General features: G+C 39.1%; 1 protein-coding gene across 1 annotated transcript in view; it reads right to left on the bottom strand.

The window, feature by feature from the left end:
• niban2b (niban apoptosis regulator 2b) overlaps positions 1-23,467 on the bottom strand; it is a 32,482-nt gene that overhangs the window by 4,673 nt on the left and 4,342 nt on the right. The window contains exons 2-12 of the mRNA XM_020599230.1: positions 17,374-17,504; positions 15,643-15,771; positions 15,447-15,552; positions 14,371-14,538; positions 8,584-8,699; positions 7,096-7,200; positions 6,528-6,690; positions 5,344-5,531; positions 4,949-5,104; positions 1,919-2,032; positions 713-820 (exon numbers count right to left, since the gene is read on the bottom strand). Coding sequence (XP_020454886.1) covers positions 713-820; positions 1,919-2,032; positions 4,949-5,104; positions 5,344-5,531; positions 6,528-6,690; positions 7,096-7,200; positions 8,584-8,699; positions 14,371-14,538; positions 15,447-15,552; positions 15,643-15,771; positions 17,374-17,504 — 1,484 coding nt within the window. The remainder of the gene's footprint in view (positions 1-712; positions 821-1,918; positions 2,033-4,948; positions 5,105-5,343; positions 5,532-6,527; positions 6,691-7,095; positions 7,201-8,583; positions 8,700-14,370; positions 14,539-15,446; positions 15,553-15,642; positions 15,772-17,373; positions 17,505-23,467) is intronic.

Here is a 23,467-nt window from a genome sequence, read left to right as displayed (position 1 = left end):
ATCTGTCAGGCACACAGTATGTTGTTACACATGTTTCACCTTCATTGAGATACTTGGTACACTTTGACATTTGAGCCCAATCAATACATCAACAGCCAAGTTTAACCGGCTGATTTAAGCTACTTGAAGCTGCTATAAAATATATACTTGCAGGTTATTTGTTGCTACATTAATTAGCCACAAAGCTAGCTTGCTAGCTAATGCTACAGCTTGTCAGGGGCTGTTAATTTATACTGCTGTACCCATTCTGCCTAAATGACATAATTGGTAAACATCCTTACATGCCAGTACAGTTGGTGCATTAGAAAACACATGAGTTTCTCCTAGGATACAAGACCAGTTTGTCTCAAAAGCTCAAAGCTGAGACAGAGTCTTTTCAAACTTACAGTAACACAACACTTTGAGCCAGTGTCTAAACAACTGGCTAGAACCAGTAATGTTAGAGGGGTTATTAGACCAGCAGAAAAACACTAGAAATCAACATGTGCTTATTTGGCCAAGTTGTATATAGTTATTTGGCAAATAACTATATGCAAGGGATCCTCAAAAAGCCTTAAAAATCCTGAATCCACTGGGCTCTATTTGACACACCCAAATACACACAATACATAAACAGCACTGGCAATACACATTGTATAAGGACGGAACACATAAATGTATATATTTCCATTAATCTTTCAGGTTTTTGATGACTCAGTGCTCTGAGACTCACCGAGGCACAGGAAGGGCTGAGCTGCTTCAGCATGTAGGGGATGAAGATCTGGAGGAGAGCCTCACGGAAGAAACGCTTCCTCACTGTGCTGCTGTCATAGTCATATTTCTGAACAAAAAGGAAAAAACAATTTCAAAGACATTTGTTTTTTCAAAATAATTGCTGACACCCAGAGAAATACTGTTTATCCTCAGTGGTGCAATAAACTAACTACAATGGAGCTAGAATTGTAAGCTCACTAGCTGACCACAAGAAAATGTATCTGAAACTATTCAGATAACCTAGTCATCTTTCAAGTCACTTTGCAAGAAAAAAGGTTGATAATTTCTTAGTTTCAGCTTCCTGATTGCCAGACCTTTCTAAATCTTCTGATAGGAAACCAAATATGTAGTTTCAGAATATTGGTCATATAAAATGAGACATTTAAAGTTGTCATCTTAGGCTTCAGGAAAATGAAATTTTCACTAAGTGCTGCCTAGTTACCCTCTGGCATCACCTTAAACACTGATATTTAAAATACAATACAGGCATGTTCTGATTAAAATGAAGATAAAGCCACATGACATTGGAATAGTCCACATTAAAATATGTATTTAAAGTCTGATCAAGAGGTGACTAGCAATTTTATCTCCGGAAAAAGCCAAATGTCCAAGTTTTTCCATCCGTCCTTAAATACAGCACAAGTTTGAGGATCTGAGAGGAGAAAATCTTCTGAAAATCTCGCATGCAAGTATCATGTGGTCTGCAAGGCAGGTGATCTGTGCACATGCATCTAGCCATCTGTAAACGTATTTTAAGGAACTGCACACAAAAACTGTTCTCAAACATGTTCATATCTGTAAATCTTGATTTTATTTGTAGATTACTGAACCACATTTGTAACCTTGACTGTATATGTAAGTCACAGAATACACATTGAGAGGATTTTATCCCCGTAGCATTTAGACATGTGAGGTAGGAAAAGCACAGTAGTAAATAATCAAATGAATGATGGCTGTATTACATGTAGCTGCTTCTGTTTCAGGGTCCTGCTGTTGTTCATGCTGGATCACTGTCATGTTGCAATGGGCTAGAACATAGCTGTTGGTAATGTTACTAGTAACATCTGTGCTTTTCCTACTATGACAGTCGGAGTCAAGTGAAATCTCCCTGCTCCTATTAAGTGTTTCCAGTGATAATCTTCTAACCTGTTCATTTGTGTTTTACCTTAATGACTATGTCCTGGCAGCGCTGAATGATCTTACAGAGTTCCTCAGTACCTTGAGACTCCAGACTCTGATGAAGGATCTGCTCAAATGTATACACTGCATTATCCATTTGCTGTGGACACACGTACAAAAAGAGAGAGGCCAATGTGTTACATTACAGAGACTGCATTAGTTTCATTTTAAATATTTACTCTTTTGGGGGGGTTAACATGCTCTGAAACACAATCAATATTTATAGCTCAAACTTTACAAGATATTTAAGTGGTGAGTAAGTGACTGACATATGAAGGAACATCTAGTGAAACAAATTCAGGGGTGAAAATATGATAATACATGAATTCAACCCTGAGCCATCACGTGCCTGTATACAGATATCAAATACTTAGAGTTCCCGTTTATGCACTGCTCTCCTGAGTTACTGAATCACCATTAGAGGGCACTCATGTTTCTTCAGTTCTACTGTGCCTGCAGTTGTCAACACAAGCTAGACCTCACCCAGGCCCTCCCCAAACTCTCAGCAAAGGGAAGCTACTGTACAGTTTAAATAAGGAGAACAAACCAGGGGAATAAAAAAAAAAAAAATTCAAATCACCCCACTGAGCTTTTGTGGTATTAAGTATTTCACTAATAATCAAATGATTCCCTGTGGCAGCAAAACTGAAATATTGACCTCATTATTTCCTTTGATCCATTTACTGGTCAACCTGCAGTCACCCTCTGTTAAGTTCACTGTAAGGTCCTGAATCCAAGAACCCAGTGATGCACAACGTGTCATACAGAGTTCTACTGAAACCTGATAGCTTGGCAGCTTTTTGGTGAATAGCATAAAGAGGGCATATTAGGTAACTTGCAAATGTTGGCTCAAATGTACATTTACAGTTTTTATGAATACAACTACATAAGATTTGAAGATAGCACCAATTAGCACCATGACTGTTACAATCTCAAACATGTCTGTTCTTATGTAAACATGCAACCTTCCATTTATGTAATGACTGGCAGGAGGGGTGATCATTTTGTGCTGAAGTTCTAAACACCAAGGACTAAGTGCATACGCTAGTCAGACTTTTAAATGTGGTTCTCAAGAAAAGACCTGACAGCTCGATTATATGTAGTTCTAAACAGTACTTAAACTCTGAATGACCCTAAGTTGATGTGTGGATCCCCTCCTGTGGCCCCAAGCACCACTGAAGGGGTCAGGATTAATGATTTCTCCATTTTGGGAGTGGGAGGTGAACGGCAGAATGCTTGCCTCTTGGATCTCTTTTCTGAGACTTATTTCCATGTGGGCAAGTCTGAATGCCCTGTGCTCTAAATTGTAACATATATGAATTATAAGGATTTTCCAGTATTTAAAGACATATGTCACATAAACGTTTAGCACCATTCCAGGGTGAAAACCATGTTTTAACCTAAATTTTTAGAGATATTGTTGATACTAGGAAATCGTCTTATTCTTCACTGTCTCACTGCCCCGATTTTACTTGTATCTGAATTAGAATTAAAACATACTCAAGGACTATGTCAGATAATCTCAGATTGTTTTAATGATATCGGTGCAGATAGTTTTTGGTATTATTTGTCCAGCTTCATTAGATAGCTGTCTGAGAGCTCTGTGTTAACCTCTACACAACGGTGGGGAAATGGAATTCAGTTTGCTGAATCACCATTGAGAAAAGACATTAACAAAATTCAACAATTTACAGACAGAGTGTCCATGTTTCTCTAGTTTTTTTCTGTGGATTATCCAAAGTTTTTAAAGCACTTATTCCTTTGGTAGAAATGAAAAAAAGATACTGAAGATAATGGAACTGAAAAAAAAAACATATAAAAAGTCTCTGATACATGTTCGGCAGTGAATAATGACTATGACAGTACTACTACAAGTCAGTGAGCATTTAGATTTCCAGCGACACTGTTCTTATTTTGAACGACTGCAGACCTCAAAGTTCACCTGAGGGCAGCTTCTGACATCAGTTCATGCACATTTCAGCTTTTCTTTTCACAGTGCTGCAAAATGAAACCATTTTGTGTTACAAAAATACTAAAGATACCAGGGACAAAGACACCATTCAAATTCTTAGTATAGCTGATGAAAGCAGCTTTTCATTTCTAGCAAGCAACTGTTGATTTGTCAGCTCAAATGATGACCATCATCAGAAAACTGTATTAGCTAGCTAATCAGAAACCTAGTTGGCTGCAAATTCAGTTTCTAGCTGACTTTTAAATGTTTCCATCTGTCTTATACAAACACGAGAAATCCTCAAAAGGGTCTTATGTGGACTAGATTTTTACATGGCAATAGGCTAATTCTGTAATGATGCAAAAACATCCAAAGCCATAGCTAACAGGTCCCAGTAAAGGGTCAGTCTCCTCACTCATTTAAGATCCATGTAGTTTATCCCCTGTATTTTAGTACAGAGCAGGGCAGAACCACTAAAGTTATACCATTCACTCTCAAATGGTAGTTAGTACACTGGCTGTTGTGTTTGTTTTTGGAAAGAAGACAAAGTATCACTGTCCCATGCAAAGTGTAGCATGTGTAGAAACCTGAAGCTTGAGGCCTGCTGTGACTAGTTACACTAAGACGACTGTTTGGGGATGGGCTTCAACAAACTATGCATGCATGCATGTGCACAGTTTTCTTGTGCAATAAGGGATTATTACTGACAATTTAGGTGTACTAACTTCGGGTTTTACAGTAACTCCAAGTAGATGTTTAGATAACAGTTGGTTGGTTTATAACCGGTCAGACTGCCTTTGTAGTGAAGTCATATTCCCACATGTCACCAGTAAACTTGGTAAGTAAAGTAAGTAAAGTGTTATTGTAATGGACAGAAAAAATGATTTGAAAAACCTCAAAAATTATAAAAATAAGACCCAGTGTTATAATAATCTGGAACTATCCTTTAATACTGGAAGCTCTAACTGTGGTCAATACAGTGCCCCATTTAAAACCCATAATGTAAACTAGACTACATCCAGCTGAAAAACTAAGTGACAGACAGTTGAGGTATCCGAGCTTCACCTCTCTCATAAGGATCTGGGCTCTCTGGATGAACACTGAAGGGCTGGAGACATCAAATCTCTGCTGCAGACCTTCCAGACTGAGCTGCTCCACCCTCTTGTAGCAGCCCTGCATCTTGACTGGATGGAAGGCCAGCATTGAGATCTTCTCCATGTGCTGAGAAGAAGAGAGGGATGGCAAAGAAGACAAAACATTTCAACACCATACTGGACTATTGAAATGGTTTTGTTTTCACAGTTATACAGACTTCAAGTCAACAGCTGATGCTGCTACCAGTTCTTAAAGCATTTTGCCCTCAAAAGGTCGGATCGCCTGCATTATCAGTTATGTTGCAGTCATGGCAACATCTCTCAGCCACACTAGTTTATCCTTAACCACCTCCTCTACATCCTAACCTGTGCCATGGCCTCCTTGGTGCCTTCATTGAGGGTGTTCTTGCTCAGGTCCACTAGCTCTCTGAAAAACACATCCCGGACCTCAGAGAAGCCTCGGCTGGTGGGCTCCATCAGGGCATCTAGGATAGAGCTGATGTAGGGCTCGATGCTCACCTTCAACAGCTTCTCGGCTTTGGGGAGAATCACCGCTGTGAAAGAGATGGTGGTTTACAACCTGGGTCACCATTTTAAAACAAATCTCTTCTTCACTTTAAAATGCTGGTAATTAAAACAAGATTTGGTTGGATAACACTAATATTTCTGAGCACGAATGGGCCACAGTATTGCAAAAAAAAAAAAATTGTCAGATTTTATAGCAGATATTATTGAGTCTAATAAATTCAAATATACTTTCTATGCTATAGTGTGTTTTGGTGGCTTATTCCTCCCTTGGCTTTAATGGTCCTCTGCCTATATGGTATTCCGCTGAGTAATTGATGTCTTCTTATCTTGCTACTACATTTACTATTTTCTTCAATACTGCCACTGTAACACAGCTGCAGCTGAAATGTTCCATCGCTGACAGAGGGGGAGGAATGCTGCTACTGGTTTTCCACTGTGTGGCATTAATGGGAAGTGCTCACCTAAAAACAAGTGTCAGGTCAAACTGATTCAAAAATGAGAGGATTGATGACATGCTACAAGCTGACATGATTTAGTCCTATTAAAAACGCTGACGTTTCGACCTCAATCTTCAAGTCAAAACTTTCCTCTTAGTTTTGAATAATGGGCTACCAGACTACTAGTAAACACTACATATGCAGAGAATGTGGCAATAGCTCACAGGCAGATGTAAGATACAGTAAGTCTGCATGTAAATGTGTTTGCAGGTGAAGCAAAGTTTATCTTTTGTCAATTCTATTTACATACTCTATGTGTCTAGCTACCATACTTCATCAGTGAGTTAAGGATGTAACAGCAGCAACAGGAGCTCTGTCTGTTCAGCTGTTAAGCTCTCATGCCTTACATAACTTTGCCTGAAGTAACTGGTGGCACACTCTGGACTCCATACTGTAGGTTTCATTTACAGTACAGAATCATTTAATCATCCCAAACATCACAGAAAAGCTTTAAAGACACAAAAACAGAAATCTAATCCAAAATATCTTTATTTCAGTAGGCAAACCGCTCACTCTGCCACTAACCTTTGACCTTGTTGGTGACATGCTCCTTGGAGGTGATGATCTGGTCCATGTCTGTGCGTATGGAGGCTTCCAGAGAGGAGCGGGTTGCCTCACACTTCTGTAACACCACCTCATACTGGGCCTGACACTGCCCCTGCACCAGGCTGTATATGGCATCACTGATCTACACACAGTAAACACATATTTAAAGCCTTAACCTCCGGTTTTCTTAGCAGTTCAATTTAGGTGAGCCAAACTTACAGCCTCTATAGTACTTAGGATTTTTGTTTTGAACTGGACGTACTAGCACTGTCCATTAATTCAATTGATCAATAAAACTCTGAAAAAGACAAAGTTCATCATGTGATGTGATGTAAGCATTTTTTAAAAATTGGTATTATTTACTGTCCCTGTCCTAAATACCATTTCCGATGCTTTCATATGGAAAATTTTGTTAATTTTTGGGAATTAAAATGAGTAAGGCATGAACAATATTAAAAAAAAAAACACATACTGAATATTTGTATTTATTCCACTTAGGCTTTGTATCTCAAAGCCTAAGTGGAATGTGTGTGAAATGATTTCTTACCAGCATCCAGTTCCTTTGCCTCTCATGCAGTTTGCCTTTGAGGCGGGGGGAGATGAGCTCCATCAGTTCAGACAGGAGACCCTCCATCACCAGGTTGGACAAGATCTACATGGTAAACACGACAAAACTCACTGGACCCACAGTCACAACATACAAAACTTATAACTAGACTAGATTTTTATTAGTAGCTCTACCATCTTTTATTTTCTCTCTGGCTCATCCCAAAACATAGTGCATGTTAATGAGTTGTAGCTTTAAGCCACCAAGATATTTGTTCTCCCTGCAGGACAAAAACTAAAAATAAAAAACGAAACCCACAGTGTACAACTGGTGTGGTTTCCCTTTAAGTTTTGGGCAGACCTTTTTGTAGAGAAGAAACCTCAATTACCTCTCTTGAAGCAGAGTTTTGTGTCATTTGTTGTGCTGAATGACCAACCACTTTGTATGGTTAAAAACATATGGCATGTACTAGTAGCTGGTGAAAAATAAAAAAATACCCCATGAACAATGATGGTTACAGATTAGGAAACACTGGGGAGTATCAAACGTACTGTGAGATTTTAAAACAAATACATCAATATCATTATACAATGATATATTAAGGGGAAAATTATGTTTCGAAAACAAAACAATTCTAAAATAATGTGATGACCAGTTTTCCATTAAGCAACACTCAAGAAAACATTGTCACTTCACTGTAATGCAGCCTCACAGACTGAAAAAAGACAACATTTGAAGGATACACATCAATATTTCCAAAACCAAATACCAGATAATGTTATAAATTTATTCTCCTAAATCTGAGTGTAAAAACTGACTTGCAGACTAAGTCTCTGACAAGATTTTTACCAATAGAGAAAGAGGCTATTCTACCTCAGTAAATGACTAGAGAACACAGGTTCTGTTTCAAAGTCAAATTGTGTGGCTGTCCAGGTATGAGGAATTTTAGGGTGTGAAATTCACACCAGCCAAAACCATGGCATATTTAGCAGTCCTGTAAATTTAAATAGTCGCTCGTGTCTAGAATCCAATAAGTCATGTCTGTGATGTGATGACTTTGTGTTTGCGACTTCCAGAAAAACCTGTTCAGTGCCAGTGGTACAGAAACCTGGACCAGATCGTGCCTTCAAGGCAGTAGCGACAGCATTTTAAATCAGCCTGCAGGGTACACAAAACATGAATAGGTCTTAAATAGAAACACTTAAGACAATAAGTAGTCTAACCATGTTTACCTGCACAACATACCAGGTTATTGGAAGAAAACAATAGACAGGAATGTGGGGAATGTGTTTATATGCACTTATATGATTAATGTAACCCATGTTTACATGAGGTTTGAAATTACTGTTCTAACCACTACAATGTGGGACATACGTAGCGTGCTACATTTAATCTGTGACAGAGTTACTGCATTTCATTCCAACAAAAAAAGAAAAGGCAACCCCCACCAGACATAGGGCAGTTAGATGTTACTACTGCTGCGCATACCTGTGATGGTACACCACACATCATTTCCCAGGTGCCATAGTGCCCGTGAACTTGGCGGTATAGTCGTACTGCATCAGTGAAGGCTGGTGTTTGGACTTTATTTTCCTCTAACAAACCTGGGAAAAAAAACAATAGGAGCCGTTAGCCCTTAAAATTTAAATACATGAAGAATCTTCATTAAAATCTGTTTTGTTGAAGCAACACTTCAGAACCTTTTGTATTAATTGATTACAAAGGGCCTGAAAAGTTGCCATCATACTGTAGCACAAGAACACACACTGAAGTTTTCAAGCGGCTTGCTTGTCTAACCAACTGTCCAAAATCCAAAAGTATTCCAATTCTTTGTAATATTTCAAAAGAGAAAAACAGCAAACCTCTATAATTGACAAGCCAGAATTTTAGCTTGATGAATAACAAAACGATCCATGGATTATTAACATAGTTGTCACCTTTCATACACAAGGAAATTCAATGCACTTCACATAGTAAAACAGAACCAGACAATCACACATATCACAAATATCACACAAATTACAAAAATACAACAATAAAAACAACTCCAATTCAATTACAGTATTGAATAATGGTTTCAGAACTGCACATTACTAAATAAATGTTTATATTTTCTACTTGACAATGATATATAGTGTAGAGAGAGCAAAGGGGGACAGGATTTAATAAGGGCTCACGAGGCTCAACGTGGCCCTGCATTACACCAGCATACTGTATACTCAGAGCCCTCTGTGTGAAGATGAATGACAAGCTGACCTAGGGTGAAACTGGTGCAACCACACCTTGTTTAACAGAGCTGTTAGAAAGTGCACACAGGAGAAGTGCTCTCACAACTGTGTGGTGGTTAATTTGACTACACACGTGTTTTTTCCTGGGTTTCATTTTCAAGTTACTTCCAGTGAGTATAGGCAAAACCAAGCAGAAGCCTGTGGAGCTGTGAATCACTAAGAACAACTCAACCTTTACAATGAATGTATACTTCTGTTAACCATCCTGTACCACATTCTGAGATCTTCATAAACAAAGGATAAACACAGCTCAATACTACTGCAATAACAATATTTTGAGTATATATATATAATGTGTACTTTGTTTTCTTAGCGTCACTGGTGTAAATGTAATGACAATTTTGCCATTTTAGCAGTCTAGTAGGAAGGCCATTTGTTTAAATAGTACCAATCTATACCTTTTGATTTACATCCAATGACAAGTTTGCAGGACTTGTACAAACTGAGATGGTTCTGCATAGAAGTACTAGAACATACATACATACATGTCAGTGCAGGAAGTAGTGAGTCCTTTATGTAGTGAAGTGGAACGAGTGTGGTTAATGGGTGTGTAGTATGACTTTCAAACAGGTGGTCTAGGCTGGTATATTGTATGCAAGTTCTCCAAAAGTTGCAAGAAAAAAAACTTCAATTCAATTTTAGGACAACAGAGCAGAAGGCACTAGTTTAGTCTGTATGTACAGTACCTCACATAAAAACACTGCAACACTAACGAGTGGCACTGGAACTCAGAATAAATTTAATGACACACACACACACACACACACACACACACACACACACACACACACACACGTCCATTTCTATTTACTCCCTTTGTGCCTGAGAATGAACACACTGTTTGGGTGAATACACTAACACTTTTCACTTCAAGAGCCCATGGCATGCTTTTCCTTGTTTTTTGACTTGTCTGCAATATTACAACAGTGAATTATCACCTTAGATGTGACCTAAAGCTCAAACAATGAGGTGTATGTATGTTCTAGTACTTCTATGCAGAATCATCTCAGTTTATACAAGTCCCGCAAACTCTTGCTCACTTTTTTTTCCTAACAAATAAAGTATGAGATAGTCTAAGGATCTCACTGAATGATCATAATCTCCAGACATCCACCAGTCCCATTTTAACAGCAGAATTTTTCAACTGTGCCCAGTTTTGTGGATATGTTTTTCCTCCTGCTGTGAACTGTGACCAGATGATGTGGAGAAAAATACAGGGCCTGAGGTTACTGGATGTCCAGGAATGTTCCTGTACAGGTACTCACCATTTTACATGACCAGGTCTAACCTACAAGTAGCTGGCCAGTGAAGGCCCTACGGCGGTGAATGATCAGCGGATCAATACTGGATTTCCCCAGAGCACAGTACCTGTTTGTTTTGACTGTTTGAGGCCAGTGTGTCTGCTGCATGTGATGTGTTGCTGGTTAACCAGTGGCCCATGATGTTAATGTCAGTGCTATGCTACCTGTTGGAATTAATTTCACTACTTTGGGGACTGTATGTGGTTGTGTGGGGGAAGACGCAGCGATCAGATAAATAAAAAAAAAAAAAAAAAAAAAAAAAAAAAGGGGGGTGGGGGGGTGGGGGGGGTTGTGGCAGGACAGAAGTGAAGTGAAGTCTAGCTTCCTGTTTGGATACTCTTTCTTTACCTTTAGTTAGCATTTTTGCATCATTCATTTATTTCTGTTAGTACTTCTATGATATCATTATCCTGGTAAAAGTTTTATTCAAATATGCAACTGAGCAGCTGAAAAAGCTTTTACTTGAATCTCTCTTAAAAAAATCATCAACAAATGCAAAGGAAGGACGAGTCTTTGATGTTTGAGCTATATATAAAGAAGTGGTCAGATGGAAAAAAAAATGCACGCAGCATGTCTTAATGCTTTGTTTCTGTAACGTTCTAGAGAATTGTTGTAAGGCTGGAGAAGTTACTATGTCTGCATTATGCCAGTTAAAATATGGGGTTTCTCAACTACCCGATTTGTTTAGAGTGTTACACATCTCTTTTCGTCAGTACGTATACTGTTTACCCATCTATGGAGGAGAAATTTGAATTAATTAATGCTGGTGCGGTTGGTCATGCTGTCCACTTTCATATTCTGACATGAACATGTTAGGTAGGAGTTGAGGCATTGTCAAAAATGTAGCTAATTTGTCATTGTTTTTTGTTTATGTGTTGTCGTTTTCAGGAGGAGGCTCTCCTTGTGATATTGGGTTTTATCATACTGAAATAATTACAGACTATTTGGAGTTATGATGGGTGCAAAGCTAATCTAGAGGTATCCAAGATTAAACATTAAATGGCTGGAAATGAGCATCCATGGGCGCTTTAAAGAACTTTTTGTCAAAATAAACAGATGAAGTTACAAAAAGGCCATTGTTGTAAGTGACTGGCTCCTCCTGGGCCCTGTCTCTTGCACAATGCTAGCCTGAGCTACGAGTCATGGTAACCAGGTAAATATATCATGGCATGATGCCATGATATATTTACTCTTAATTGCACTTTCAGTCCTCTGCCAGTTTCAGTCACCTCTGGGTGCAGTAGCTACATGCACACAGCTGAGAACTTTAGGGTCAAATGAAGCATTTGGATTCTCTTCAATTTCATACTTGATCCATTTACTCAAAAATATGGTCCACAGCGTCAGCCTGCTACGAACATAAATTGGTTTCGTGGACAGTAAATCACAGTGGAAGAGGTGAAATGAGATTCATAATGAAGACATGAGACATTAGATGTCCCATTCCGATCACTTTATGAACTTACTTAGGCATTGTTGACTACACTTTTAGAGCAACTTTAACCTTCAGCAGCCTGCCAAGTACAACCAGGTTTATGCCCCATCTGCTGCTACCGTAAACAATCACTTACAGTGCTTACATTAAAAAGATAGTTATTTTCCATTTTGTGATTTTCCACAAATCCTACACAGAGACTAAAACCAAAAATGAACTTGGTAGACTCACTGTAATGTCTGTGAATCCAGAACCTGGTTTAGTTCATTTGTCTGTGACGTAGCGCTACACTATAGTCACTTTCGGCTTTTCCCGTTGAGGGGTCGCCACAGTGAATAGTCACACTGACGACTCGCATCTTGACATTTGGCACGTGTTTTACACCGGATGCCCTTCCTGACGCAGCCCTGATTCAAAACTGGGCCACAGCCGTGAGAGCGCTGCGCCTTAACCACTAGCCTACCAGGGATGATGTAGTGCTACACTGTTGTCCAAAAACTGTTACAAACCTACTTAAGAGACTGTAAAAAGTAATGATCATTCTTTGAGCTTTTCCTTAAAAAAAAAAAAAAAAAATACATACCCCACATATTTTATAAAGCACAAATATGTCACCCAGCGTGGCAGTGTGACTCACTGGCATGTTTAAATAGCGTTTGGACAACAATGCACAGACGACAAAGCTAAACCAGGTTCTGGATTAACAGAAATTATGGTGAGTACACTAAACCCGCTAATTTTATTCTGTGTGGAAAATAAGCACTGTAGAAAATTACTGGCTTTATCCTCTACATCTAAGTGATTTGCTGGGTAGGAGTCTCATAATATGTAATGTTGGTGGTGGGATGAACTAAACAATGCCAGGAGCACTGTACAGTAAGTAAATCCAGGATAAATGAACCATGCTCTTTACCTTGCCCAACTGTGAAATTTAATAATTTCTCATTCAAATCAACTCATACTCAGTGCTCTTAAAATTACTTGCTTGATCAAGTTCTTGTTTGTTCTGTTATTTTCAGCAAGAATGCTGCTGATTCCATGCCCTTGGAAAATCCCAAAGAGAACAGCTATGTCAAAATTCCCTAACTGGCTACACTGCTATTGCTGGCCACTCCTTCAGCAACTGTCTAAGCTAAAGATATTTTTAAAATTTTAACCAACACATAGTCCAGTGTGTCCGTTCTCAGCTGAGACTGTGCAGCAGTTAAAAGCAGGCCTCCCTTTTTTCCCATTTGGCAGTCTTCTGGGTTAAAACAAAAAAGCAAATGATTATATAATGTAAAAGATGACAGAAAATGGAGCTTCATAACAATTTGCATGTACTTCATCCTGCAGAATGTGTTGCATTTCCATCACTGATGTGAGATCAGCTAATAGTTTTACCAGTAAAGCCGTCTCACTCTGGAGTTGTTGAACTACAGAGAAGCACTCGTTTCAGTGGTGCTACAGAGAGATGCCTTTTTACCTCAAACAATCTTCATCTAACAGCAGACACCGTGTTGGCTACAGCAAAGTCATAAACCCAACAACAGCCACTTTAATTTTGTCCCATCATTAGTCACAGAACTAACGTTAGCAACAGCCGATATGACCCCATTGGTTGTCATTTTAACCAGAAACACTGGCAACCAGCAGAAGCTGCTATCTGAACGATTGGGCTTTGCTGACAGGATTGTAGGTGTCTCTGGCACTGCTCTCAAATATTCAAATTGAAAACCGATTACCTAAACAACCAATGAATAGTTGAAAATCTGGTTCCAGCCCTAGTCAATACACACACCTCACCCAACTAATACAAGATATTGCCACTCCCTTGAGCTTGTAGCTTTGGGCAGCTGTATGCATGCACACATGCCTGTACACACCTCATAAACCTGCCCCATAAAACTTGCCCCGTTATACCATACATTTTAATGTCTTTATGCATAGTTATTAACAAATAAACTAAATATTGTGCTGAAAGGCCCTTTAACATCATCTCCCTTTCTTTAACTGCAGTAACATTTCTGTTAAAAGGATCTGCAGGGAGTGGAGAGGAATGCTGGGGCACAGGTGTATGAAGTATCCAGTTAAAACTAATAAACTTGTCAACATTAGAGCATTTGTATGGGTAACAATATAACAGCATAGTCTGGCTGCCTCTAATCAAATAATTTGTTGTGATAACTGTGTTTAGTCTTTTTTTTGTCCATCAGTACATTTGTATGCATGTGTACAAAAAATGTCTTAGTCATTAGTTGGCAGAACTCACCATCATTAGTGTGTCTGACACAGTCCTGAAGGACAGCGTGCCACTTCTGCTGCTCTTTCTCAGTCCCCACACAGAAGTAGTAGTGACGGGCGTAAGGGTGCCAGAGGATCAGAGGGAACTGGGTGGCACACTTTAAGAAGGGCGAACTTCCCACTTTGGCATTCACATCTTCACACACAAAAAAAAAAAAAAAGTAATTTGAAAGCCTTTGAAGAGATTTATGTCATCTTCAGCAGGTTTAAAATATACTGCTTTATTACTAGTGCACGTTGCAGTCATGCATTAATCAGACCCACAGAACACTGAATACATTAGTAGTCAAGATCCAGTCACTGACCTGACCAAATGCATTGTACCATGCCAAGCTCTCTTCCATGTATACAAACATCTTCAGTTTTCCCCCTACAGTGTGCGACTTGGGGCATTGTGACCAAGGCAGCTAGAGACACCTGCGGTTTTACACGGCCACACTGGCTAGGCTCCTTTGTGCACTGCTAATGGTTATTACATCCACCTAACCCAAATGTGGACCAGATACAACTTTTTTACTAAGCAAGTGGTTATGATTTAGATGAAAAATAAAATAGTAGTTTAATCCAAGGGTGTTCTGAGCAGCCTCTGGCAGGTTCAAACATGAATATATGCTCATGTTGTAAAGATTAAATATGCCTTGCTATGTGCCCCGCTGCCTTATGGAAAAGCCTTGCCTTATGAGCTCTGTTCAGCCTTCCAACTATAATTCCTTCCATTGTTCCACATCATCCGTATGCTCAGACTTGGACTTTTTCAGAACCCAGGTGTATACACAGGCATGATTGATCAAGATTACACTGGTGATCAGCAAAAACCACAACTATGATGAAGTTGCTATCACCTTATCCCCCCTCATCATATTACCCTAAAATGTTAATTATTACAATCCTGGCTTCTGGCTGACATTCTGAAGTTGACCGACTATGATTAAATGAAGCCAATCCACTGTGATGAGACCAGAATTATCTGAACCCTTTCCCTGTACAGTACAATTATCAGCATGAGAGGCTGCAGCTTCAGTCTTTTTGCCACCTCCTCCTCACCAGGCAGGCTGTTGCTGATGAGATCCAGGTATTGCTCCATGGATGTCAGCACTTTGTAGCCGGCACAGTTGATTGTTCCTTTGGGATGGAGGCCTCTGTCATGAGACTGGTAGTTAAGACAGGGACACAGAGTTAAAACAGCCAGTGAATCGATCTAACATTTAAAACAAACTGTGCGGACTGTTTTTCCCCTCACCACTTTATTGTCATAAAAGTTAATGTTGTAGGAGTCTGGAACAAAGAAGAAGCGGTTCTTCCATTTCTTGTTCTCCTCTAAGTACTGAAAGAGCGAGCCAGAGAAGATGGACTTGTTCTCCAGAGGAATCTGTGGGATAAAGCATACAGTATTTCAACGCAAAGGCAAAATGACTATACACTAGCACAGGCAAGTCAGAAAAGTTAATAGGAGCTTCTCTAGCATCCCCATAGAACCAGAAACTATGGGCCATTTATTGTATTTGCCAGGAAAAAGATTAACTTTATTTGTTCCATGCATTTTAATAAGAAAATATGTTATACAAGTCCACCATAAACTACAACATAAATAACACCCACCCTGAAATACACAGGACAGAGTACTTACGCTGCACTAGGGCTAGGTATTGAATTTTTGTGATAATAGTGTCACTACAGTACCTGCATTTTGGCAGCAACAGCATATTTGATACCTTATTTTGAAAATATAAATTTTTTTTGACAAATTTTGAGGTACTCAATTTCTTTTCAGCCTCTAAGAGGGTCTAGCGAGACTCAAAAACTTACTGAAATCACTACTGCTAACGTCACACAAAGCACTAATGTTACACAAAGCTCTAATTACCCCCAAATTAAAATCATTAATTCAATATAAAAGGTAAAATCATAACCATACCAGATCGCTAATGCTACAAAACAAACATATCAGTTTTAGATGCTAATACAACCAGAAAGAAGAACATTACGTCTGAATCAAATATGACTCCTTTGGATGCTTTTAACCCTCTGCATCTCAAAAAACTAAACTGATGTTAACCCTGGCTTTGGCTCTATGGCAACCACTGTTTCAGACTGGGCAGGGGTGTAGCTGAGGGACACCATGACTTGTCCCATTTTCACTGTATCCGAGACAATGTGTAAAATCCTAGTTTGTGCACCATTAAAAGTGTTAAATATTTAAACACAGAACTGTAAGAGGACTTAAAATAGTCTAAAATTGGCAAACTTATGGTTTAAATCAGATTTGACTAAAGAATAAGATTACAATTACAATCTAGCTAAATATTTCAGTACAGACATTTTGCTCAGTCAAGAAGAAAGTACTGAGGTCCATAACCTGTCGTATTGCTTTGGATTTAAACATTCATGCATTCTGACCACAGGTGAGTCTTTCTTCACTGTAATTAAAATCTATGCTTCAAAATCTGAAGCCCATTTCTGCCAAGCAAAAACAGATGAAAAGACAGAAAAAATACTGCTAAGTCAAAGTCCAGCAATCTAGTTTTTGCCTACTATTCTAAGTCAAGACCTATGAGACATTCAAAATTCTAACAAAATTAAACATTGTGAGGGAGTGCCTCGTATCCAGGTGGTTATGGCATGGTGCACCATATACCCCCTCAGGGTTTGCGTTCCCGTTTCTCTGCAACCAACTGATTAATTAAGGCTAAAAGCCCCAAAAAAACAACCAAAAAAAAAAAAAAAAAATTTACACTAAGATAAAGTCAAAATCTTGATGAAATTTTTTTTAAATTTTACAGTTACTTTTTGACTTAATTCAGAATTTAGATTGAGTTTATAATTCTGACTTAGGTCTTACTATTACCATATTTTTTTACATAGGTACTTTATTTTTACTTTCGTGATTTATAACATTTCATGCACTTTTTCCTTTTCCTGGCAGAACTGTTTTTTTTTTTGTTTTTTTTTGTGTCAGAAGAGGATGTTATACCTTGCGGTGTAGTAGCTGGGGCTGTGGGCCACCTCCTCCTTCTATGTCAAAGCGAACTTTGTTGAAGAGAGCCACTGCATATTGCTGCTCATACAGACGCCCAAACTCACGCATAACCTCTTTAGTCCGAGCTGCAAAACACACACACAGAGTTAGGAAAGTAGTGGCACCGAGTTCAAGAAATGTTCTACATTGTGGTGTTTATATTGTGGTATTTTTATATTTACAGAATGAATGTAGATGCATATGCACTCATAATGCTCATTATGTTTCAAATTAAGTATCACAGCTTCAGGGTCTGCTAGCATGTTTACAGATTCTGTCAACATCCATTTCAGTCAGGGTCTTATCAATGTGATTCAGAAATGATCAGCAAATGCATTATCTCAAAAAATTAGAAATGATCCACAACACATGAAAAACTTTAACACACCTGGTGAATGCACATGGTTCAAAGTGATTGTGTTCGCAGTTAAATGTGATTTTTCCATGCACAAACATGCCCACTTACCTCAATTGCTAAAAGCCAAAATGAGGAAAAATACACCGATAGGAAGTCATAGTAATTCCCCTAATAAAGAAGACTTAAATTAGCAGCATACTGTATTAGTCAAAAGTCTGGATACCCATTCAATTCAGTGGAGAAGAGTGTCCAAACTTTTGACTGGTACTGTAAAAATGAAACAATGGGTTTGAGGGGCAGGTCACCAAAATCATCTTTTTACTATGTAAAAAGGCAGTTGTAGGAAATGTTTTAGGTGAAGGTCAAACACAGACATGGTATGGTGTGGGTAGGGGATTTCACACTGCTCAAAACTGAACACATTAGGACAAACTAGTTTTTAATAAATACAAAGTATCAGAGATGCATTGGACTTATAAGGTTGATCTTGGGCCATTAAAATACCTCACCTCAAAACTATTTATTCAGATCAGCTTAAAGATCTTAACTTTTAGCTAAATCTCAGAAGCTGGTTACATAGGAATCTTCGGAATGGCCTGTTCGGTGTGGTTGAAGCTAGATTCAGAGTATAGAAACTGTCTAATTGGTGCCAAACTGCTTGAGCTGTAAAAAGATCAGGAATTGAATGGAGGTTCTGCATGTATCTCTCAAAACATAAAACTACCAGTAGAACTCACTAGAATCCTTCCACCAGCCCTTGTCTGAGATACCTCACACTTTTTCTCAGTTTTCTTAGAGCATTTCATATCAACTACTGTACTAGAGTCATAAAAAAAAAAAAGACCTAAAGGGTCCTTAAGTCAGACCCTTGCATAATTTTTATGTGTTTTGGTAACATAGAGACAGGCATCAAAGTAATTAGCAAAATGGAATTCCAGCTTGTGGGAAATATGTTCAACAGTTGGGAAATATGTTCAACAGCTGCAAATGCAGTAAAAAGGAAGGAAGGAGGACCTATTTGAAACCATCTGCACTGCATTATGGTTATGAAATTGTGCTTTTGTAGTTAGGTTCATTAGGAATTCTGATAAGGCCAGCAAAACGGCATGTAAACTCCCTTCTAGTGTCACTGTGGGACAATTGTGGATTACAAGCAATGGACACAGGTGAACTGAGGCTGACATCATCATTTGAACTATGTCCAAAAAAGCCATATGATCACAAAGGCAAACTATCCTCCTCTATAAACATCCTGGAGACCAAAGAGAGTGAACCACTTCTCTTTGACATTCCATTATTATGAAACACCACAGTCACCATCTTTCTCAGCTATTTCCCACAAAGAATGTGTCACACTTCAGGGTGTCAGTGCCCCGTCCACAGAACTGCTCATGTGCTAGAAACTTAAAAAACATTAAAGCTACCATTCAATGGCACAATTGAGAGCTTTGCCATGCTGAAAGATTTTATTCCCTGAAAATCAGTGTGATGAATTGCAACTTTGCTCATGCATAAGGTTTGAAAGCACAAGGGAATTGTTTTCTGGCTAACTGGCTCTTTGGACAGGAAGTCTCAAGAGGAATGGGACCCTTGGTTAAGAAAATGGGACAGAGGAGGAAGAAGGGGAGTGATGCCAAGAAAAGGTCCAATGGCACAGTTTTTGGACAGGTGCCACTTTTCAATTACTAGACTCTTCCTGGCATGTGCCATTTGCTTGGGTACCATTAATGCATCTTTATAAATACATAAAAGCCAAGAGACACGTATCATCCCATAGACCTTCTTCAGATTCATATCAGAACCTAACCCCAAGGGTTGCGTTCTACAGAACTACTTCAAACAATGTTTAATGTCACCATATTGGAAATCCAAATTGTTTACAGTTGTTCTAAATGGCCACACTGGAAGGTAAAGTAAAAAAATTTTCATAGTCTCTCCTGGGAGATAGTCATAGTATTGTATTTGGTCCATAGAGAAATGGTTGTACAATGCCCCAAGCAAAGGAAACATGTGGTGGGCAGGGCTTTGCAAAGATACTGCATCTGGCGTTCTGGCGTTCTAAATAGCACTTCTTAGAAGCATATTAGTAGCTTAACCCTTTCAGTCATCCATACATACTGTATGAGGAGGGCTCAAAGCATCAACATAAATTTCACTGTAGCCCAATCAAATCCCACTACAAAATAAGACGGGGTAATATCAAAACTTTCCTTTATTGCTGCTGTCACAAGTTATGCTACTTATACCAAAATGACACTTTTAAATACCTCATTGAAGGTAAAAAAACAGATGTACAATAGGCGTGTCTAAATCAATCTAAAATTGTAACTACAATATAGAGATGAAAAACAGCCCAAAAAATATTAAAACCAAATTACAGATCTGAGCATGAACTGACTAAAGCCCGACACTTTTTGGTGCCGATTTTCATTAGCACCAGTGGTAGTCAATAGTACTGAGGTTCAATATCAAGTGTACTCCAGAGAATCTTATCTACATTATGACTTGCAAACAGTTAATATACTGTAATCGCAAAAGTCATGTCGGTAAATACTGTAGCTCTTAAACATTAGGTTAACTTCCACATTTTGGCTGGGAGGGACTAGAGCACTGCAGGATTAGGACATGGGTGGCGGTCCATCAGCAGAGTCAGAGCTGACTCATGTAAAATCCAAAGAAAAAGAAACATTGCATTCATCTGCTCCCATTTGTGCAAACTGTAGCAATGCTATCTGTATGCATCTGTCTTGACACTCAGTCACACTAAGCTCCGTGTAACCACAACACACAAAAGCTTGTGTGAGGGAGAAACCCCCTCTAGCTTCAAGATATTACATGTGAAACCAGAGTGTTCAGATCAGTTCAGGCTCATAAATGATTAACCACAAACTTTGAAATTGTTGACAATTCAAATTACCAAAATAAATAGAACATCTAGTAACATTATTAATATTTAAATGTAGTTATAATATTACAACCAGATAATGCCAATGGAATAACACTAATGAAAGCAACTGGAGTAATTTGATGGCAGAAAATCGTAATTATTGTGCAAGCCCTGTTCCAAAAGCTCTGTCAAACAGCAGATTTAGTCCACAAATATTGTACTTGTATCAGTACTAATATTAGTTACTAGTAGGAGCATTTAAAACTCAGCTGAACTCTGATCTTTGGCTTCATTCATCTGGAGAGAATGAGGGCAGGAAAGGGGGGTGCTGAGGGTGCTAGAGTGAATCACATAACAACTAGACAGCTGAGGAGAATCAGAGACCTCCTTCTTTTCAAAAAATTGATGACAACAACAGATATACTCAAAGAATATTCTGCATTAATACATGTCAGCAAACCTTTCAGTATTTCCACTGACTATTCACTTCCTAACTGAGAACATCCCTGATTAGGCATACTTCATGGCCAAATCAGAAAAGCTCCACCAAGGTGTCTGCATGCAAAAATGTTGGATGTGTGGTGCCTATCTGAAGTACTACATTTCATATTGAGAAGCACTGTTAAAGGCCTGTCCATGAAGTCATGGGCACGAGTGTATGAATTACTGGATGTTAGGTTTTCTACATAGTGTGACTGTCTTTATCTACCACTAGGTAAGATCTAGGAGCCCTTTTCATAGCAGAGAACACCTCTTCACCCAAACAACACTGACAATAGTGAAACAGCGAAGGAATAAGGGCAAGGATACAGAAAAAGTATGTTTGGATGTTTTAAAAGCTCCAGTGAAGATGAAAATGTAATAAGAGAAGTTAATTACACCTTGGTAAGGAACATAGTCACTAATCTCCCATAGCAATTTTAGATGATGACAAATTATAAAACAAACAGGCTTAAATTCCTAAGCTTCTTAGTAAGCAGTGACTTTTACTTCAGCCAGATAATTACAGATCATAGAATGATACATTACTGATGTTTAAGTAGATTTACTGTGGAATCTCAAATTCTCTTAAGTTTTGATTAGTTTAGCAGTTTTTTTTCCCATTTGCTCTACATATTTTTATTACGTAAAATATTTGACTTTCTAGTCCTGTGCAAAGTATTAATCATGAGTATAACCCTAGAGCATACATCAGAACACGCCACATTTAGAAGATGTATGAATATATCTGGGAGCTGTATGCTGGTGCTGAAAGTCTAGCTGAGTCTTTGTTGTGCTGTAGCTGTCTACCGGACTGATTGTCCTGGGGCTCTCAGCAGTGCTGAGGCCAGCTATCAGCTCTAATGACACTACCACACAGTCTTCCACTGCTGTAGTAATCTAATCTAACACTACTATTCATTTACATGGCAGCTCGTTTTATCACTGACGTCAGTTCAACAGTTTCAGCACGTCTTGAACATTGAGATTGAGACTAGACTGCTATTTAAATAGACCTGCAAGAGAATCCCCCTGCTCCCTCCTTTCTCCAAAGTGCCTTAACAAAAACATTCCACTGAATTAGACCCATAGGCTGACTCATAAATTTGGACTGTGTTCCCAGCAGAGCTGAAGCAAGAACGTGGCTATGCTTGTGTAGAGATCTAGGGCACTAAATGAGTGCAAATTTAGTTAAGATTTAAACACGTTTACTGAGGTCATGAAAGGCAGGGTAGGAATTGTAGCTCAAGCGTTAGCCAACAGGGAAGCAATCTTCTGCTACAATTTTATTTTTTAATGGCTTAGAAAAACACACCATCAGTGCTGATCAATATGTGATCCAAGACTGACCAAAACAGAATCAGTTCAAACTATTAGACACTTGGAAATATAGGGTCAATGTGAGCTACTGACAGAATCTGCTTTATTGGCCAGGTGTGTCGGACACACGAGGAATGTGACTCTGGTACATCGGCTCTCAATGTGCATGCACATATCCCCATGCACGTGGCAAGTAAACAGTAAACCAGCATAAGGCTGTGTAATATAACAATATAAGCAACAAACAGTGCATACAATGCAAAATAAGCAGTATAATCAGGCAATGCAGACAGACAAAGGAATGTTCATTGAAATGAGATAAATAGGAATAAAACTAGAGTACTTAAAAATAGAGACCTGTACAAATTCATATAATCTGTACGAGGTACAATCATACTGTCATAGGTCAAGTGTTCATCAGAGTCACAGCCTGGGGGAAGAAACTGTCCTTGTGCCTGGTTGTCTTGGTGCACAGTGACCTGTAACGCCGTCCAGAGGGGAGGAGTTCAAACAGATTGTGTCCAGGGTGTGAGGGGTCAACAGTGATCCTCTCTGCCCTCCTTTTGACCCGTGAGGTGTACAGGTCCACCGTGGAGGGCAGGCTCACACCAATGACTTTTTCAGCAGTCCTGACTGTCCACTGAAGTCTGTACTTGTCCTATTTGGTTGCTGATCTAAACCAGACAGTGATGGAGGTGCAGAGAACAGACTCGATGATTCCTCTGTAGAACTGTATCAGCAGCTCCTGGGGCAGGTCGAACTTCCTGAGCTGGCGCAGGAAGTACATCCTCTGCTGTGCCTTCTTGATGATGGTCCTGATGTTGGACGTCCACTTCAGGTCCTGGGAGATAGTGGAGCCCAGGAACTTGGAGGACTTTACTGCTGATACAGTGCTGCCAAGTATGGTGAGGGTGGGTAAGGTGGGGGGCTCTTCCTGGAGTCCACTGTCATCTCCACTGTTTTGAGTGTGTTCAGCTCCAGGTTGTTGCGGCTACACCACAGGA

This window comes from Monopterus albus, unplaced genomic scaffold, assembly GCF_001952655.1.
Source record: "Monopterus albus unplaced genomic scaffold, M_albus_1.0 scaffold40.1, whole genome shotgun sequence".
NCBI lineage: Eukaryota > Metazoa > Chordata > Actinopteri > Synbranchiformes > Synbranchidae > Monopterus > Monopterus albus.
Note: the sequence above shows the minus strand (reverse complement) of the source record. Positions and strands in the feature narration are given on the sequence as shown.